General features: G+C 41.9%; 1 protein-coding gene across 1 annotated transcript; it reads left to right on the plus strand.

Annotated features, from left to right (window-relative positions):
- The first annotated feature begins 5580 nt into the window (after positions 1 to 5580).
- Positions 5581 to 7614, plus strand: DUSP13 (dual specificity phosphatase 13). Its single transcript, XM_032191155.1, has 3 exons — positions 5581 to 5732; positions 6050 to 6267; positions 7415 to 7614. Exons 1-3 carry the CDS (start codon positions 5581 to 5583, stop codon positions 7612 to 7614), a joined length of 570 nt encoding a protein of 189 aa, XP_032047046.1.
- The last annotated feature ends 7329 nt before the right edge of the window (positions 7615 to 14943 follow it).

Consider the following 14943-nt stretch of genomic DNA (forward strand, 5'->3'; position numbering starts at 1 on the left):
AAAGCCTCACCCAGGCACTGTAACTGCAGGTGCTCCACAACCTATAAATAATACAAATGGAAGGGATAGAAGGGGACGGAAAAGATAGAACTAAGTGATTCCAGAAATAAATTTATTTTGTCTATCAGCTGGCTGCCTTAGCAGTCAGCCCTTTGCCGCAGCAGCCTGAAGAACATACAGAAATTTCTGTATCAATGATGTAGTGGCTATGAGGTCCAATACAAGTCTCCCAAATTGTTGCTTCCTTTGAAGTAAAAAAGCTCAGGTGCCAGTAACTTCATTACGTTAAATAAGCCTAGATTTTTCAGAGAATTTGGCCTCATACCCTTTTGAGAGGAAAAAGGGGATCTTTTGCAATCCTTATGCCTGTGCAATCACAGTGAAACAAAAGGAAATTTTGTATTTCAAAATGCTTCACAGCTACATCAAGTTGTCACGCCACTGAGCAGTCTAACACAGCTACCCAAGATTGTACAGTCTCAGCTGTAATGGAACATAGCCATTTTAAACAGATGAAGCACTGGGTAGGCAGAATAGACACCAGCTGTAAGAACTTCTGCTCATTATTATGTTGCCCTGATATTGGTTCAAAGATGCTTCTTTGAGCTGTCCGTGCCACCTAGCTTTTATTTTTTACATGAAACAATGTGTTTCTTCCCAAATGAGTGCTGAAGTTTGAGGCAAAGTTCCTCCTTCTTTGCCCAGATCTGGTAGTCTCTGCAATCTGTGTAGGAAGGAAAAGCCATTTCTGTCCTCTCGATGTTTCTTTTCTTTCCCTCCACACAAATTAGATGAAAAACTGACAAGTCCAAATACACCAGTGAACTGTAGATCACATAAGCATGAATTTAAAAAAAAAAAAAAAAAAAAAAAGACAAAAAAAATCAAAGAGACCTGAAGATAAGCCACTAATAAAGCACATTGAAAGTCAAAGCAATTTTGCTTACTCTAAGTCCACATTCAGAGTGTATTCAAAATTGCTAGCAGTCATCCTTTTTTTTTTTTTTTTTTTTTTTTTTTTAATATGGAAGGTGCAAGGAAAGTGCTGCTTTATTCAGAGTACTGTGGCTTTTTTTTATTCCTCCTTTTTAAAAATTTAAGTATTCACTAGAATTCACAAGCTCATTGGATTGCACAAAGGAAAAAAAAAAAAAAAAGCACAAGCCAAAGGCTTCTTATCCTATTCTCCTACACTGCTTATAGTTTCCATCTGAAGTTGTCTCTGCTAATGGCATTTTTCTGGCATCTAGTTTCATCACATAACAAATATTTTCAAAACGACCAAATTAGCTTATGCAGAAAAGTAATAAAGAGCACAATTTAAAACTTGTAACTCTTAAATAGAAGTGCACATTTAATAGCTGTTTAGTCGCTGTGCTTCAAAACTGAAAACTACTTTTCCTTGCTAACATCTGATGCCGTTTAAAAGGGTGAATTATCTAAATAATTTGTGCTTTATATAACAGAAGTTTCTGATAAACCTCATTCCATCACTGTGAGTTATGTCACTTCATGCTATGTGACACAAATGCATCGATCTAAGTTTGACAGGCAGAGCCAATGCTGACATGTCAGTCTTAGAATTTATGACAAATGATACGCTACTGATATTTTTAAAATCCCTCCAGATTGCCAAGAAAAAAAAAAAAACAACAAAACTTTAAAGTACGTAATTATACTGTGTGCATCTTTAGATTGAAAACAATTTATTCAATTTACACAGTTATATTGATTCAATGTTCAGGCTGACATTTAATAACAAAAAGAAAGAAAAATTTTATTGAAGTTTCCCAACTAGGTCCAATTACAATATATTACATATAGCAAAGGAAAATGAGATGTGTGAATGTAATGGGGTGTTGGGTTTTTTGAAACAGTCTTTGTCATTAAATAATGGTGTTCATATTCAATAATTTGAAATAATCAATCTCTCTCCAATAAATCTAAAGACTATTAAGGAAAGAAAAGCCCTGGGGGAATAGAGAACAAATTGCCTATAAAAATTCTCTTCAAGCAAAGAATGCAGCATGGCAAGGGGGGGGCGGGATCTTTAGCTAGAGGTGCTAATTGATCTACATCATGTTTTTTTCTTTTTGGTGATCTCTTTGTACAGACCAGGTTGTGCCTTATCATCTGTACTTGTGTTGAAGCATACTCAGATCAGTCATGTGTGAACTTTCAAGCATCTATTTTTACCTTTAACTTTCTTACTCCCATAAAGGAAGAAAATTGGACTGAATGGCTAAGAACTAATCAAATTCATCAAGCATAATTGTTTTTCAAGGCAGAAGATGAACTTGTTGCAGCAAAAAAAAACAACAGACTGAATGCCATGTGCTAAGCAGACGGAATTGTTCCATAGGTTACAAGCAGATTCATGTTGTAGAACACCAGAAAATCCTGTTTCACTTAACATTGAACTAAATGTACCAGGATTCAATCAGTTCCATTCTTCTTCAATAGTTAACCATCCCAAAAACCAAATCCTGAAAACAGGATGATGTGTGAAATGAGTAAATCTTTTTGATGGTGGAGATGAATGTATCTAGATAGTCATATTTGTTTACACTAGCTGAACTTCTGTGTTGTAGCATTTCTACTATCAAAAGTTTTCTTCCTTCAGAATACATGAAAGAATTGGTCCCAGTTTTCACTGGAGAGAGAGAGGTGTCACAGATGTGGCATAAGGTGGGACTAATAGCAGCATTTTCAGTAGGAGAGACTGTGTGCATGCCCTATTTTTGACCAGTGTACATTTTCCTGGTAGTGCCATGCTGCACACTAGTAAAGCACTCCGTGGCTGTTTACACTGGTGCCACCTATTACATTATTAGCCAGGGAATGTTTGATTTGGATTACTGCACCGAGTACTACCTACAAAATAATCACAAAGGCATAGTCAAACAATTAAAAGGATGCCTTCTGTTAGGTGTAGCTAACCATGCATTAATTCCAGCTGAAACAGCAGCTATTTGTAAGATCACACATAATTGCACAGGTGTTTGGCTCCCTGTCCCAACAGTCAGCAGAATGTAGGAATCCTTGGTACCTCAGAAAGCCCCTAATGCAGAGAAAGCTAGTTTCTAGTTTCTTCTCTGTTCAGTATCCAAGTTTGTTGCTTTTCACATCTGTTCTGAGCCACTTGAAAAGGGCCATGAAAGAGGCAAAGCTGCAGAGAGCGAAACCCACCTGGACAAGAGATTACACCTGGAAGGAATCTGCTGCCAAATTTTAGGACAAAATTAAGTTAATGTTTTCCTTAGTGTTTTTGTTGGTTTGTTTGTAATCATTTGCATTGAGGCTGCCTTTATATGAACTAAACTACAACAATTCTTCACAAAGAGAATTGTGGCCTTTTCCTGCGTGCTACCACAAGAACTTTACCAGAAGCCTTTAGTTTTTCTTAGGAGTATTGGTACTTCTGCTGAGAAGGATCTTCAGCCTCTTGCGTGTTTCATGCCAACACACATCCCAGTAAAATAGTGCTTGATAGTCCTGTGCCAGCCCACAGACCTGATGGCTAAATTCTGTGTGACTACATGGGAACAGAAGAATATTCCACGACCACCCAAGCCCAGTGCCAAGGGCAGAACAGCAGGCAAGAGTGCACAGGGAACAGGAAGAAATGGTTGCCCCTTCAGCGAGGTTACATCCTATGTGTTAGTAAGGGAGCTTGTCCAAAAAGCAGATCTCTGTCTCCTGCGTCTTTCAATGACAGCTCTTGGCAAGAAAAAGTCAGTAACACAGCTGCACCAAAGTCATGTTCACAGAGCTATTAAAGGTTTAGAGGGTGCTAAGGGTGGAAGGCCAGAGTTTTGATAGAGTCACACTGTTTTGAAGCAGCTGGCCTTATGCCATATCAATGTTGCAGGCACACAGTGTTTAGAGATCATTTTTCTGGAGGTCACATTTTTCTGCTCATCAACTTTTGTACCACTGAGCTCTTAGCCAGTGCATTCGAGGTAGAGGCCAATAAAAGTTTTAATGCTGAAAAGGGCCAGAATAAAACACAGGTGTTACCTTCCTGACATAACTTGATTGGCAACAAAAGGGCTGGGTTTGCATTAGCAAAACTACTCGTGAAACCCCAACTTGAGCCTCCACCCAGAAACCTGAGAAGACTGAACTAAACAATTTTTACCTGCCGGGTCAGTTAATTCCTTGCTTGATGAACACAAATCATTCAGCTTAAAAAGCTGTTTTGCTGAAAGAAAGAAACAAGAGCAAATCAGACCAAAATAACATGTAAAGAACACATGCCTTAAGTATAACTTTAACCACTTTTGCAGTCCTCTCCTCCGCTAAATCAGGCCAGCTATCATCCAGAGTGCTCTTAAGCACAGTTAATTAGTCCAGACATTGATACTCAATTTCAAATTGCTCTCTATGATACATCTTTCAATAAAATAAAATAATCCCTCTCTCCATCACAGTAAAGCAATGCATGTGGAATAAGGGTGTGTCAGCCCTTACCAAGGTTTCACTGCTCTTCACCATCCTTTTTCAACATGGGGAAGGGAGGCAGCACCAAGCTTCTCTTCTGGGAGCACCTTGTCTTCTGGACTGCTTTGGTGGAGGAGCTTCATATCAGCTGCCAGGCTTACAAAGGAAGAACATCAGCATTTCATGCGTTTTGCCCACAGGCAGACCCCCTCCAGGAGTCACACAGCCTGCAGGCCAGGAGCACAAGCACTAGCATCCCTACAAGGATTCACTAATATGACAGTTTAACACACTAAACCTCCAAGCTATGAATTCCAGACCTTGTTATATAAACTAATGCAGAGGCTTACAAGTTTCACCTGACAACCATTACACTCACGTTCTTGGCTCTGTCTTCAGCACAGGAAGGCATGGTACAACGTGTGACAGGTTGTTATATTAATGCACTGATGAAAGCAGCAACTGCAATAGAAAAGATTAAACATAACAAACAGTCTCGGATTCTTCCATTTAGTGAAAAAACAGTACCTTCAAGAAATAACATTTCTCTAGATTACTGGTGATAGGCAAGAAGTCATAACCTACCTGTTGTTTAGCTTCCTGGTGACCACATTGAAAGAACACATCAATGCATTCCTAGCCCTTCAGAAGCTACACTTTTAAATGCCACTGAGTTACTGTGAGATAGCTGCCATGCATCTTGCCCCAGACAGGTTTGCATTTTAACTTTATCAGGACTTTTATGGCTTTGTGATGAACAGTCAGGCCTTGCTGGCTGCTGCTGCAGCACTGAGGACACCCCTGAGGGCCATCCAGGCTATCTCTGGGTAGATGGTGGGTGTCCTGCGGGCTGGGGACTCAAGGACTGGGTCTGGGGATGAACAGCAGGGAGCAGACTGGAACCAGCAAGGCACGATTAGGTTCAGGCGTCTGTTTCTACTGCCCGTGCCTACCAGGCCAAGCCCTGGGGAGGGGGCTTGGGGATGTTGCAGCGTGGGCATAGTGTCAGGAGCTGCGGCCCAGCACCTGCCCCAGCCCATCTCCTGGTGCCCCGTGACTGCTACGGGTGCTGGCAGCTCCCCAGCGCCCAGCTCGGTGCCTCTGGCTGCCGGGAGTGGGTCTCGCCCTGGCTCTCGCATGTCCGGGGCAGAGGCGCTGGGCCCCCTGGGCCTCGAGCCATGCACGGGAGACGTCCCCTCCCTCAAAGAACTGGAGCAGCTCCTCAGTACCGGGCGGCCCTCCTGTAACCACGTTGACGAAGTATGGCCTAATCTCTTCTTGGGAGACCTGTAAGTAAAGCTGCACAGACTGACTTTGCTCTAACGCCACGCTGTACACTCTGTCTCTTCAGTCTGTTATTATCCCTAATCGGTCAGGCATTAAGTAGCTCTTGGTTTTGCTGACTAATGTCATTTAGACTGCAGACAGCAAAGTTTCTGAGATAAAATAATGATTAAGTGGGTACTTGCTTCTTTGTTAACCCTCGGGAACAATGTGCTGGCTTATGTGCCAACACATGGCTTGGGAGATGCAATCGCAGGACTGTTCCTGCCCTCTGAATATCTCTGTACCCATCTTGATTTGTTTGTGTTGGCCTTTTCCTCAGAGTAACAGCTCACAACAGATTTATTCTGTGGAAGATGGGTGTTACCCATGTTTTAAACGCTGCCCACGGCACAGCATACAGCCACGGAGGCCAGGACTATTACGGAGCTACCATTGATTATTATGGTGTACCAGCCCACGACCTCCCCAGCTTTGATATAAGCCAGTTCTTTTACTCTGCGGCAGAATTTATCCACAAAGCCTTGAACACGCCAGGAGGTATGAAATTATCACTGTTCACAGTTTAGATGTGTTGGCAGCCTCTTGTAACTAACTGGTCAGGTCCACAAGCTCAGTGGTGGACGAGTCAGCATGCGGACTGCTGGTCACCTGCCTGGTGGGTGGTGAGGGGAGGGTGTGCTGAGCACGTGTAGCTCTAGCTTGGTCCCAAAGATCAAGGAAGACTGCAAAAAGTTGACGTGAGAAAAAGGATGGACAGTGAACAAGAGAGACTGAGGAGGAGAGGAGAAGGAGGAGAGGGAAAAATATCTGGAAAGAAAGGCTTATTCAAACAAGGAAAAGAAAAAAACACACATTTGATATGGACACAGTTTTATCTGGTCTAGTCTTCTGAGATCCTCTTGTGGTAACTGTATTTGTAAGAACACATGAATAGAGTCAAAAGTCCTGATTTCTCCAGCTACATGACATGTGAAGAGGCCCATACGCTGCAGATGTTCACCCTGTGTGAATAGGGCCTGCAGAGCATGCGCCTTAGCAGGAGATGCACCTTTACCCAAGGAGATTTATGACACGTTGCACAAGAGATTGAGCGTCTTGGCACTGGTGCTATAAAATACTAATTAGCATCTATTACATAAAAGATTATTCCTTAGCATGAGTAAACTGGCATTAATGGATCTACCTCAGTCTGTCTCACACACTCTGCCTTCAAAAAAGAAATACAGCCACAGCAAATTGCCTTATTATGCAATAGTACTAGGCCAGTCGTTTTTCTTGGTGGCTAATGTGTTAGTGCCATCCTTTCAGGCCATATTGTAGCATTCTTCTTCACCTTAGTGAGCCCTTCTGAAAGCAATGGGTCTGGTTTTCCTCTTGTTCACAACAGAACAACATCAGTGCTTCCACAGGGTTTTCTTTGATTTACCAGTGTTTCTGAAATCAGGTTGTGACCTCATGGCACTGCTCATTCAAGTTGCTGGAACAGTTACAAATTAGACTTTACTGTTAGCAGTTCATGTGGTCTATTGAAAGGGTAGAAAATAAATTGTTTGCCGTGTTGCTCTGACCACGCTGGAGAATACAGGAGGGGTTTGTCTTCCCTTTAAATTCAACTTCATCCTCTGTGCTACTTCACCTTTATGGTTATAATTTGCCTTTTTTTTTTTTCCCCTTTTTTGACCAGCTAAAATTTTGGTACATTGTGCAGTTGGAGTAAGCAGGTCAGCTTCCCTAGTCCTAGCATATCTCATGATAAATCACCACCTCCCATTGATTGAAGCCATCAAAACAGTGAAGGAACATCGATGGATTTCACCCAATCGTGGCTTTCTGAAACACCTGCGAAATCTGGATGTTCAGCTACGGCAAAAGAAGGGCTGCTGAAAGGGCAAATCCTTTTGCATTCAGTTTTTCAGCCTTCATAATCAATGTGCCTACAATACTTCCCGTGATCAGTGCATACTGAAAGAATGAAGAGTTATGGAACCCATCAAAGAAAAAAAAAAAACAACAGAACTGCCAATGGATCAATTTTGGCGGCTCAGTTCCTCGTAGACGAGCACTGCCCCATAAGTACCACATGCTGCAGAGTTCCTGCGCCCAGCGTGGTACTACCAGATGACTCCCCTGGAGCAGTTAGGATGGACTGAGGTTGTTCCCCACTTGTGCTAATACCAGAGACAAGTTCAATAATTGCATCTAGCGGTACAGTATGTTTGAGTCCCCTTTACTAAAGAGTGTAAAATGACCTTCAGTTTGGTTGTAGTTTTCATATGAAAAGCTTGTCGTGCTGCAGGCCTGGTGATGTGATGAGTGCAATTGGTCAGAAGCCCAAGCACTGCTGCAGACACCTTCCTCTTCTGCCAGTCTCCTCAGTGTTGCAGTGCCACACAAAGCTGCGGCAGCCTGAACGCCCACACCAGCAGAATAAACTTCCTCTGCGCAGCTCCGTATGCAGTCTCAGGGTCAGCAAACCCACGAGCCTTTTCTTGTGTAAATATGTTTTTCAACAAGATACTGTATATTATGTACTATATTGAAGACATTAAAAAAGAAGACAGATTTTCAAGGTATTTTTTAAGTGTAAATTCGTCAGTTTTGTGTAAGTGGCTTTGAATCATTTTTGGTTTAACATCAGGTAGGAACCCGGGCATTCGTCATTACTGAGGAGCTACTGGCATGTGTTTGCCTGTTCCCCACTTTGTTTCCAAGCTCTTGCCCACAATAAATGCAGATTGTGCTAAGGGCCTGTGGATGTTAAATCCATAAAAGACATGTATAAGGAGTAATTTTTGGTTTAATATGTGAATTGTTTATTTTGCACCATCTCTCTGCTCCTTACCCCTCAGTCTGCAAGGGAATTGCTGAGCTCCATGGCCAGCAACTCCTCCTGCACACCAGCAGCTTGAACCTGAGCAAGAACATCTTCCTCCTCTGCCCGTCCTCCTGCCTTTATCCTGTTCCTTTCAACTTCTCAGGTTTAAGCCTAAATATTATCTGCTCTCTCTGGCCTCTTCCTTCACAAAGGATTAGTCCAGAGAAAGGAAGTGTCAAAGATCCAGGAAATCCAAGTATTGCTTTCCATCCATCTCTGTGTAAGGGTGCTGACACCTGAATGTGGTATCTTGTCTATGTTCCAGATTTCAAAGCTTCAACTTAAAATAAGCCTAAAAAAAACAGACTGACAGACTCCCTGCCTGCCTGCATGCCCTTAATTTGATTTAGGCCCATCTTACATTGCTATTTTCTAAATTCAGCAGGGAACTGAGTTAGCTTAAATAAATAACTTGGCTTAATTGATACAAATTAGTTTTAGGTTGTCTAGAGGTTGTCACTTTTCCTATGACCAGTTAATCAGTTACTTAAACCAACACGATTTTTAATACAGAAACTGCATTTGAAATTCATGCTACCATTCTCCCTGAAAATTACCTTGTTACCTTGTGGTGAACCATGAAGCAATAATCAAATCTATTTTTGCCCTTTGTTACTAGGTTGATTTATTGATTAGATGACCTTATAAAATTTCTCTGCCAGATTGAGTAAATACATTTCTGCTTGCTTGAAGCATCAGGCCTGATCATTTTCTCTCTGTTGGAGACGGCTTGCAAAGTTATTACAAAACTTAAATGGTGGTGACTTGTGGGTTGTTGTTCTTCCTTCCCAGACCTCTATCACCCTTAATTCTTGGAGAGGCTGAGACACAGATACTGATTTGGCCTAGTGCTTATGGGAATGTAGAAATCCCTATTTCAATGTACACACAGCAAAATAAGCATATTTAAGATCCTTTTAGAGGTCTATTTGACTGTCTGTTCAGATTTTCCTAAATCTTGCCAAAGAGCTCCACTGGCAACAAAGAGAAAATTTTGTAACATAAAAAGATCAAATAGAAAATCACATTTAAAACCCAACAGTGCTAGCACAATCTTTATACCTCACAAAGTAGCAGAGCAGTGGAGGAGGAGCTGGGTTTGCTTTGAAGATCTCCATTAGCATTAATAAGGATTTACATGAGTTAATATTTCATTGTAATTTATACTTCATTCACATTACAGTAGATTTCAGTCTTGAAGCCTTTTGAAGACATGGCACTGAAAAGTCTGGAATTGATGTGAGTGAAATAATGCATCTTAATGGCTTTAGGCTGGGCAAAATTAGACACGTGTGAGCAAGATTGATGGAACCTCCCATCAGGATAATGCTTTGCATGCCCCTGAACATCTGTCCCACAAAGCCACAGCTGTGAAAGCTGCTCTTGTTGTAAATTAGTACCTGCTCTCTTAGATACTACTCCTCCTTTGAGAGTTTTGTTTCACAAGGGGTACAGAATTGTAGACCGAAATTGAGCCAGTATAGCATCCATTCCATCAGGGACACGGTAGTGATTTTGTACAGCAAGACTTACTTACCCCAGCGGATAGAAAAAAATAGTTAGAAACTCTTTTCAAGGGCAGTGGCAAATCACAGAAGTGTTTTTAATCTGCAGAGGTTGTGTTGCCTAAATTTCCTGCCGGCAATATTGCTCCCTTCTTTATATACTGTGCACCTTTGGCTCCAGCTCTGCACAGGGAAAAAGATTCCCATCAACATATGTAAATTAGTCCTGTAACTTCTTGAAACAGCAAACACTGCTTTGACTTGCTAGGAGGAAAAGAGACCTCACCAGTCCCTTAGATTATCCATAGCTCAGGTCGTGATGTGACACAACATTAGTACTTCCCTGTTTTCCTCTATCAGCCAAAAAACTTGTATTTTGAATATTGGTTTGGCAAGTTAAGCTGAGGAGCCAAAATAAAAGCAAAACACTGCCTCACCAGTGGCACTTTGTTTAGAATATGCACACGACAACAGGGGCTGCACGATGCAGGAGACTAAAGGCACTGAACATTAACTCCTCATTGAGGGAGAATCCCACTTGGGAAGATGCTTCAGTAGCTGAAGATAAGCTGAACCTGCTGAACCAAAGCACCCAGGCTCACCCAAGGTGCCCCTGTAGTTTCCCATGACCCTGAAGGAACCGTCAATGCTGGGCACCCAGCCTGACGAGGAGCTGCTTACCTTCCATCTCCCCTGAAGCAAACAGGCACACTGGACTTCCTGCCCAGGCTCAGATGCACGCTCCTGAAACAAAGTTTTTTGGTTTTTGAAAGCAATTTTCAGCTAAACGCAATTCCTGATCCACCTTACCAAGTAGGTCATGAGGCTCAGTGCCAGCTCAACGGAGGCTGTGGGTGGGTGTCTGTGAGCAGAGGGTATGGTGAAAGGGACCTAAATCAGTTTAAAGCAGTTACAAAATCACAGCATCCCCTGAAGGGAGGCATGCAGAATTCCAGTGGAAGTTTCCCTTATTCTCAAGTAGAAGAGCTGAAGGTAACAGATAAAGTCAGCAGAAGTCAAGCTGGGAACTGGAGGAAGGGGGTTAGGTGTGCTGTGTGATGCCTTGCCCCAGGATGCTGCAGGGAGTAGAAGCCTACAAAAATTCAAGGAGTAACTGGGAACATTTAAGGAACAGCAATCCCTTCAGGGTTACCAAATACACAGAAACTGTGACCAGACTTGGAAGCTCCTGAGCTGCAGCCAGCTGGAAGCTGGGACAGTATTAGAAAGCAGTATATCTCATACTTGCCTGGTCTCATTTTCTGTGAGTCTCAGCTTACAGCCACAGTCAAACTCGATGGACTGTGGTGAGGCCCAGGACAGCTGCTCTCCTGGTCTTTATTTTGAACTCGCCCTTAAGATGAGCTGTCCCCTGTTTCCCAGTAGCTTATTATTAGAACTGGGTAGCATGAGGCACTGGGGACTGTGTCTTGGCTGCATTCATTGACATTTCTTTCATGGGGAGAGCTCTGTGCTGGCAAGCACAGCACTACTGCTTCTGGGGGGAGGTGTTTTTTGGTTTATCTGGTTTTGGTTTTGTTTTCCTGTGGCTGTTCCCATTCCATCGGGGATGCAACACGGAGCTCATCTTGGGAGGCATCCATGCGTGTACCACATTTAGAGACAGCCACCTGCTTGGGAACATCAAGTGAAGAGCACACTCCAGCAAGGCACCCCCTGCTGGCTCTGCAGCAGCAGGCTCTCCACTGCCTACATTTGTGCATGGCCACCAACAAGGGGCCAATGCCTGGAGGTGGTCGGACCCAGCCACCCAGGAACGCTTCGAGCTGCGCTCCCTCTGCCCAGGAATCGCAAAGTATTTTGAGCAGCTGCAAGGTGGAATTGAAGCACGTGGGTGACGAGTGGCCTGAGCTCCACATGGGCAATACATAAGTGCTATTTGAGGCTGAAGGGCTGAGGAATGTAGTGCTTGTTAACATATGCTGTTTTATTTAGTTAGCGTTGTTAAATTTAGTTGCCTTAAAATAGATGTAAGATTAGCACAGAAGAAAGCAAAATGACTGCCCATTAAAGAAGAACCTTCAAAACACACTAAAATGGATTAAGAAGAGGATCAAAATTATCTTTATTCATTTGTATTATTTTAAAAATAATAAGAAAAAAATACATTTCCTAAATGGTGCAGTGTTTAACATGTAGACCACAAGGCAGAATCATGATTCTGAGTGGCCTTAAAATTGAACTATGATTTTTTTTCACTTTCTCAATTTGGTGATTAAAGAACAGCGATTTTCAAATATTAATAATGAAGTACTCTAATATTTGCTGTTTGTATTATAAGCTGATTTTCAGTTGAAATTTCTGACAGAATGTTGATTGTTTCAGCAATTGAGCAAACTTGTGCCAGCATCAGGACTTGTGCCACAGCTCGTGCCAAATAACCCAAAGCAGTACCACAAACTGTCACTGCTTGTTCCTGTGGAAGCAGTTATGTGCAGCTCCTCAGGAGCTACCAGGCAATTAAAGATCAACCTAGAATTAAAGCTGTATTCTATAAGACATTTTTCCTTACGACTTTATCAGAATTTTGATGGGAGGCCTCTTTAAATGGGTTCAATAATTCATTATATACTACACACTATAACATTATATAATATACACTATAAATAAAGTAGGCATGGCTGACTTTACATGATGTCTTTCATCCTGGAGGACTTTGAAGTGGTCAACAAACTGATTATTAAATATTTGTCTGCCATCAGCCACTGCTGATACAAAAGGCCAAGGCCAAGACCCTTTGGGTTGAAAGGTAAAATATTTTTAAAAGTGCTGCACAATAAGCAGCTCAGGGCACAAGATGTAAAATATCCTGCAGAAATCAAACCTGACAGTGAATTTTAAATAGGCAGGTTTAACAAGTGGAGTTTAGCCAGATTACCAAGATTAATACCACCCCAGCAAAGAAACGTGACACAATCAAAGTTTGAGGCAAAAGGGTTACAGGCTTTACTAAAACCTGACTGTGTTATTTCAGCACTGTACTTCAAGTCCAATTGTAGGAGGACCTGAGCTACCTCATGAAGTGAATTTTTATAAGATGTTTGGGCCAGTAACTCCCAATGACTGTAGTCAAATGGAACCTGCAATACTAGTTAAGTTTACAGGAAGTTATAGGCAGGATACTCTACGTTTTCTACTTCTATTTTGACTATATTTGGAAATCACCACCTTTTACTTTTTACTACATTACAGTTTCCTACGCAAGTCTCTAAGTGTGGTAGGCACTAAACTCTGCAGACTAAGAGATTACAAGGCAATAAGATATGTTGAGCTGCTTTTTGTCACATACTTTCACACACGATTCTCCACAGCTTCATAGCCCAAAGCAAGAAAGACCTGTGGCTTGGTGTCCCTTGTATACTGAATGCTGCACGTTTTGCATAGGGAAGCAAAGGGGACCAAACATTCCATAGCCAGGAATGGCATTGTTATGGAATAACTGCAGAGGACTTTCACCTTGGCACACATTTCTCTACCACCTCTGAGTACATTCTCAAGGCCAAACAGTGGTAAGCCACTGCTCTAACACAGCACTTTCGTTAAGCGATCACAGGTTACTTCAGAAGCATTAACTATACTTCATTCAACCACTGGGTAAGCCTAATTATCTACTTACAGATATTGTCTCCATGGTAAGAGGGAGGAGAGCAGCATCCTGAAAGATAAGGAGTGGTCCACAAAACTACATCCAAGTCAGTGTCAAGGATCACACATGGCCCACTACAATGACCGGAGTGTGTCTTCTGTAACAGAAGAGAAAAAAGTAAGCAAGTAGAAATGGGAACAATGCTGTATTTTAGTGGGTGGGGAGAAGGACAAATTTCCAGTTGAAAAACACTTTTGTTGCTGTTGTTGTTTGAGTTTTTCTGTATTGATTCATCAGAATACAAAACACACAAAATGTTACTTTCTGGTTTGAGAAGCAGCCAAAATCCGCAAACAGCTATTGTAAAGACATGCCAATTGGCCATTTACAAAGCCTAATGCCATATGTTTTCCTATTTTTCTGGACTCAGATCTCTAGTAACAAAAAGTGGTTCTTGATTTATGAAAGAGATGAATGTAATACCCTGAAGGGTACTTTATCACAGCAGCTGTAAATTCAATCTCTAAGAAATGAGATGATGTGGGTAAGGCAGAAGTACCAGCTTATGCAATCTGTGAGCATGGCACTATTCTGTGCAGCCTGGAACAGCACAACATGTATTCATTTTTATTTTGCAGGAAAATCTTGGTTCACTGTATTCATGGAAAAAGCAGATCTGTCTCCCTTGTGCTACCTTAACCTTATGATATTCCATCACTTTCCTCTGGGTAATGCTATCCAAGGAGTTATCCAGTACTGAGTAATTTAATCAAGAGGAGAGTTCCTGAAACAGCTGCAGGACTTAGATATTGAACTAAGATACATACGGTATACACCTATGTAAATTCTTATGAAACAGAAGATCAAAGTAACAGGAAGGAATGTCAGACAGCCAATCTGAATATGAGATAAAGATGAAAGGAACGTGACCTAAAGCTTTGGCATCAAACCTATGTTTCCTCTCTGTTTAGGGGACAGAGGGTTTTCCCAATCACTACTCAAACATTTGGTTAAATGAAGACAACAGACGTGCTAGATAGACCTCTAGAATATGCTCCCCGTTTGCTGTCCCCTCTGTTTGTGAAGACTCATAAAACTTGACTTCAAGAGAAAGCAGCCCCACGTTTGAAGTTAAAACTTTTAAGAATATCCCTGGACTTAAAACAATGGCAACCTGTTTTGCTGCACTGGGATGATCAAATGAAAAGGGGGGAAAATGTGGAAGT

This window comes from Aythya fuligula, chromosome 7, assembly GCF_009819795.1.
Source record: "Aythya fuligula isolate bAytFul2 chromosome 7, bAytFul2.pri, whole genome shotgun sequence".
Classification (NCBI taxonomy): Eukaryota; Metazoa; Chordata; class Aves; order Anseriformes; family Anatidae; genus Aythya; species Aythya fuligula.

Bases quoted from the DNA above. Each gene is read 5' to 3' on its own strand.
- DUSP13 (XM_032191155.1), top strand. From the start codon at position 5,581: ATGTCCGGGGCAGAGGCGCTGGGCCCCCTGGGCCTCGAGCCATGCACG. The intron at 5,733-6,049 runs GTAAGTAAAGCT...CCTTTTCCTCAG, and splicing joins AATCTCTTCTTGGGAGACCT to AGTAACAGCTCACAACAGAT. The intron at 6,268-7,414 runs GTATGAAATTAT...TTTTTTGACCAG, and splicing joins AGCCTTGAACACGCCAGGAG to CTAAAATTTTGGTACATTGT.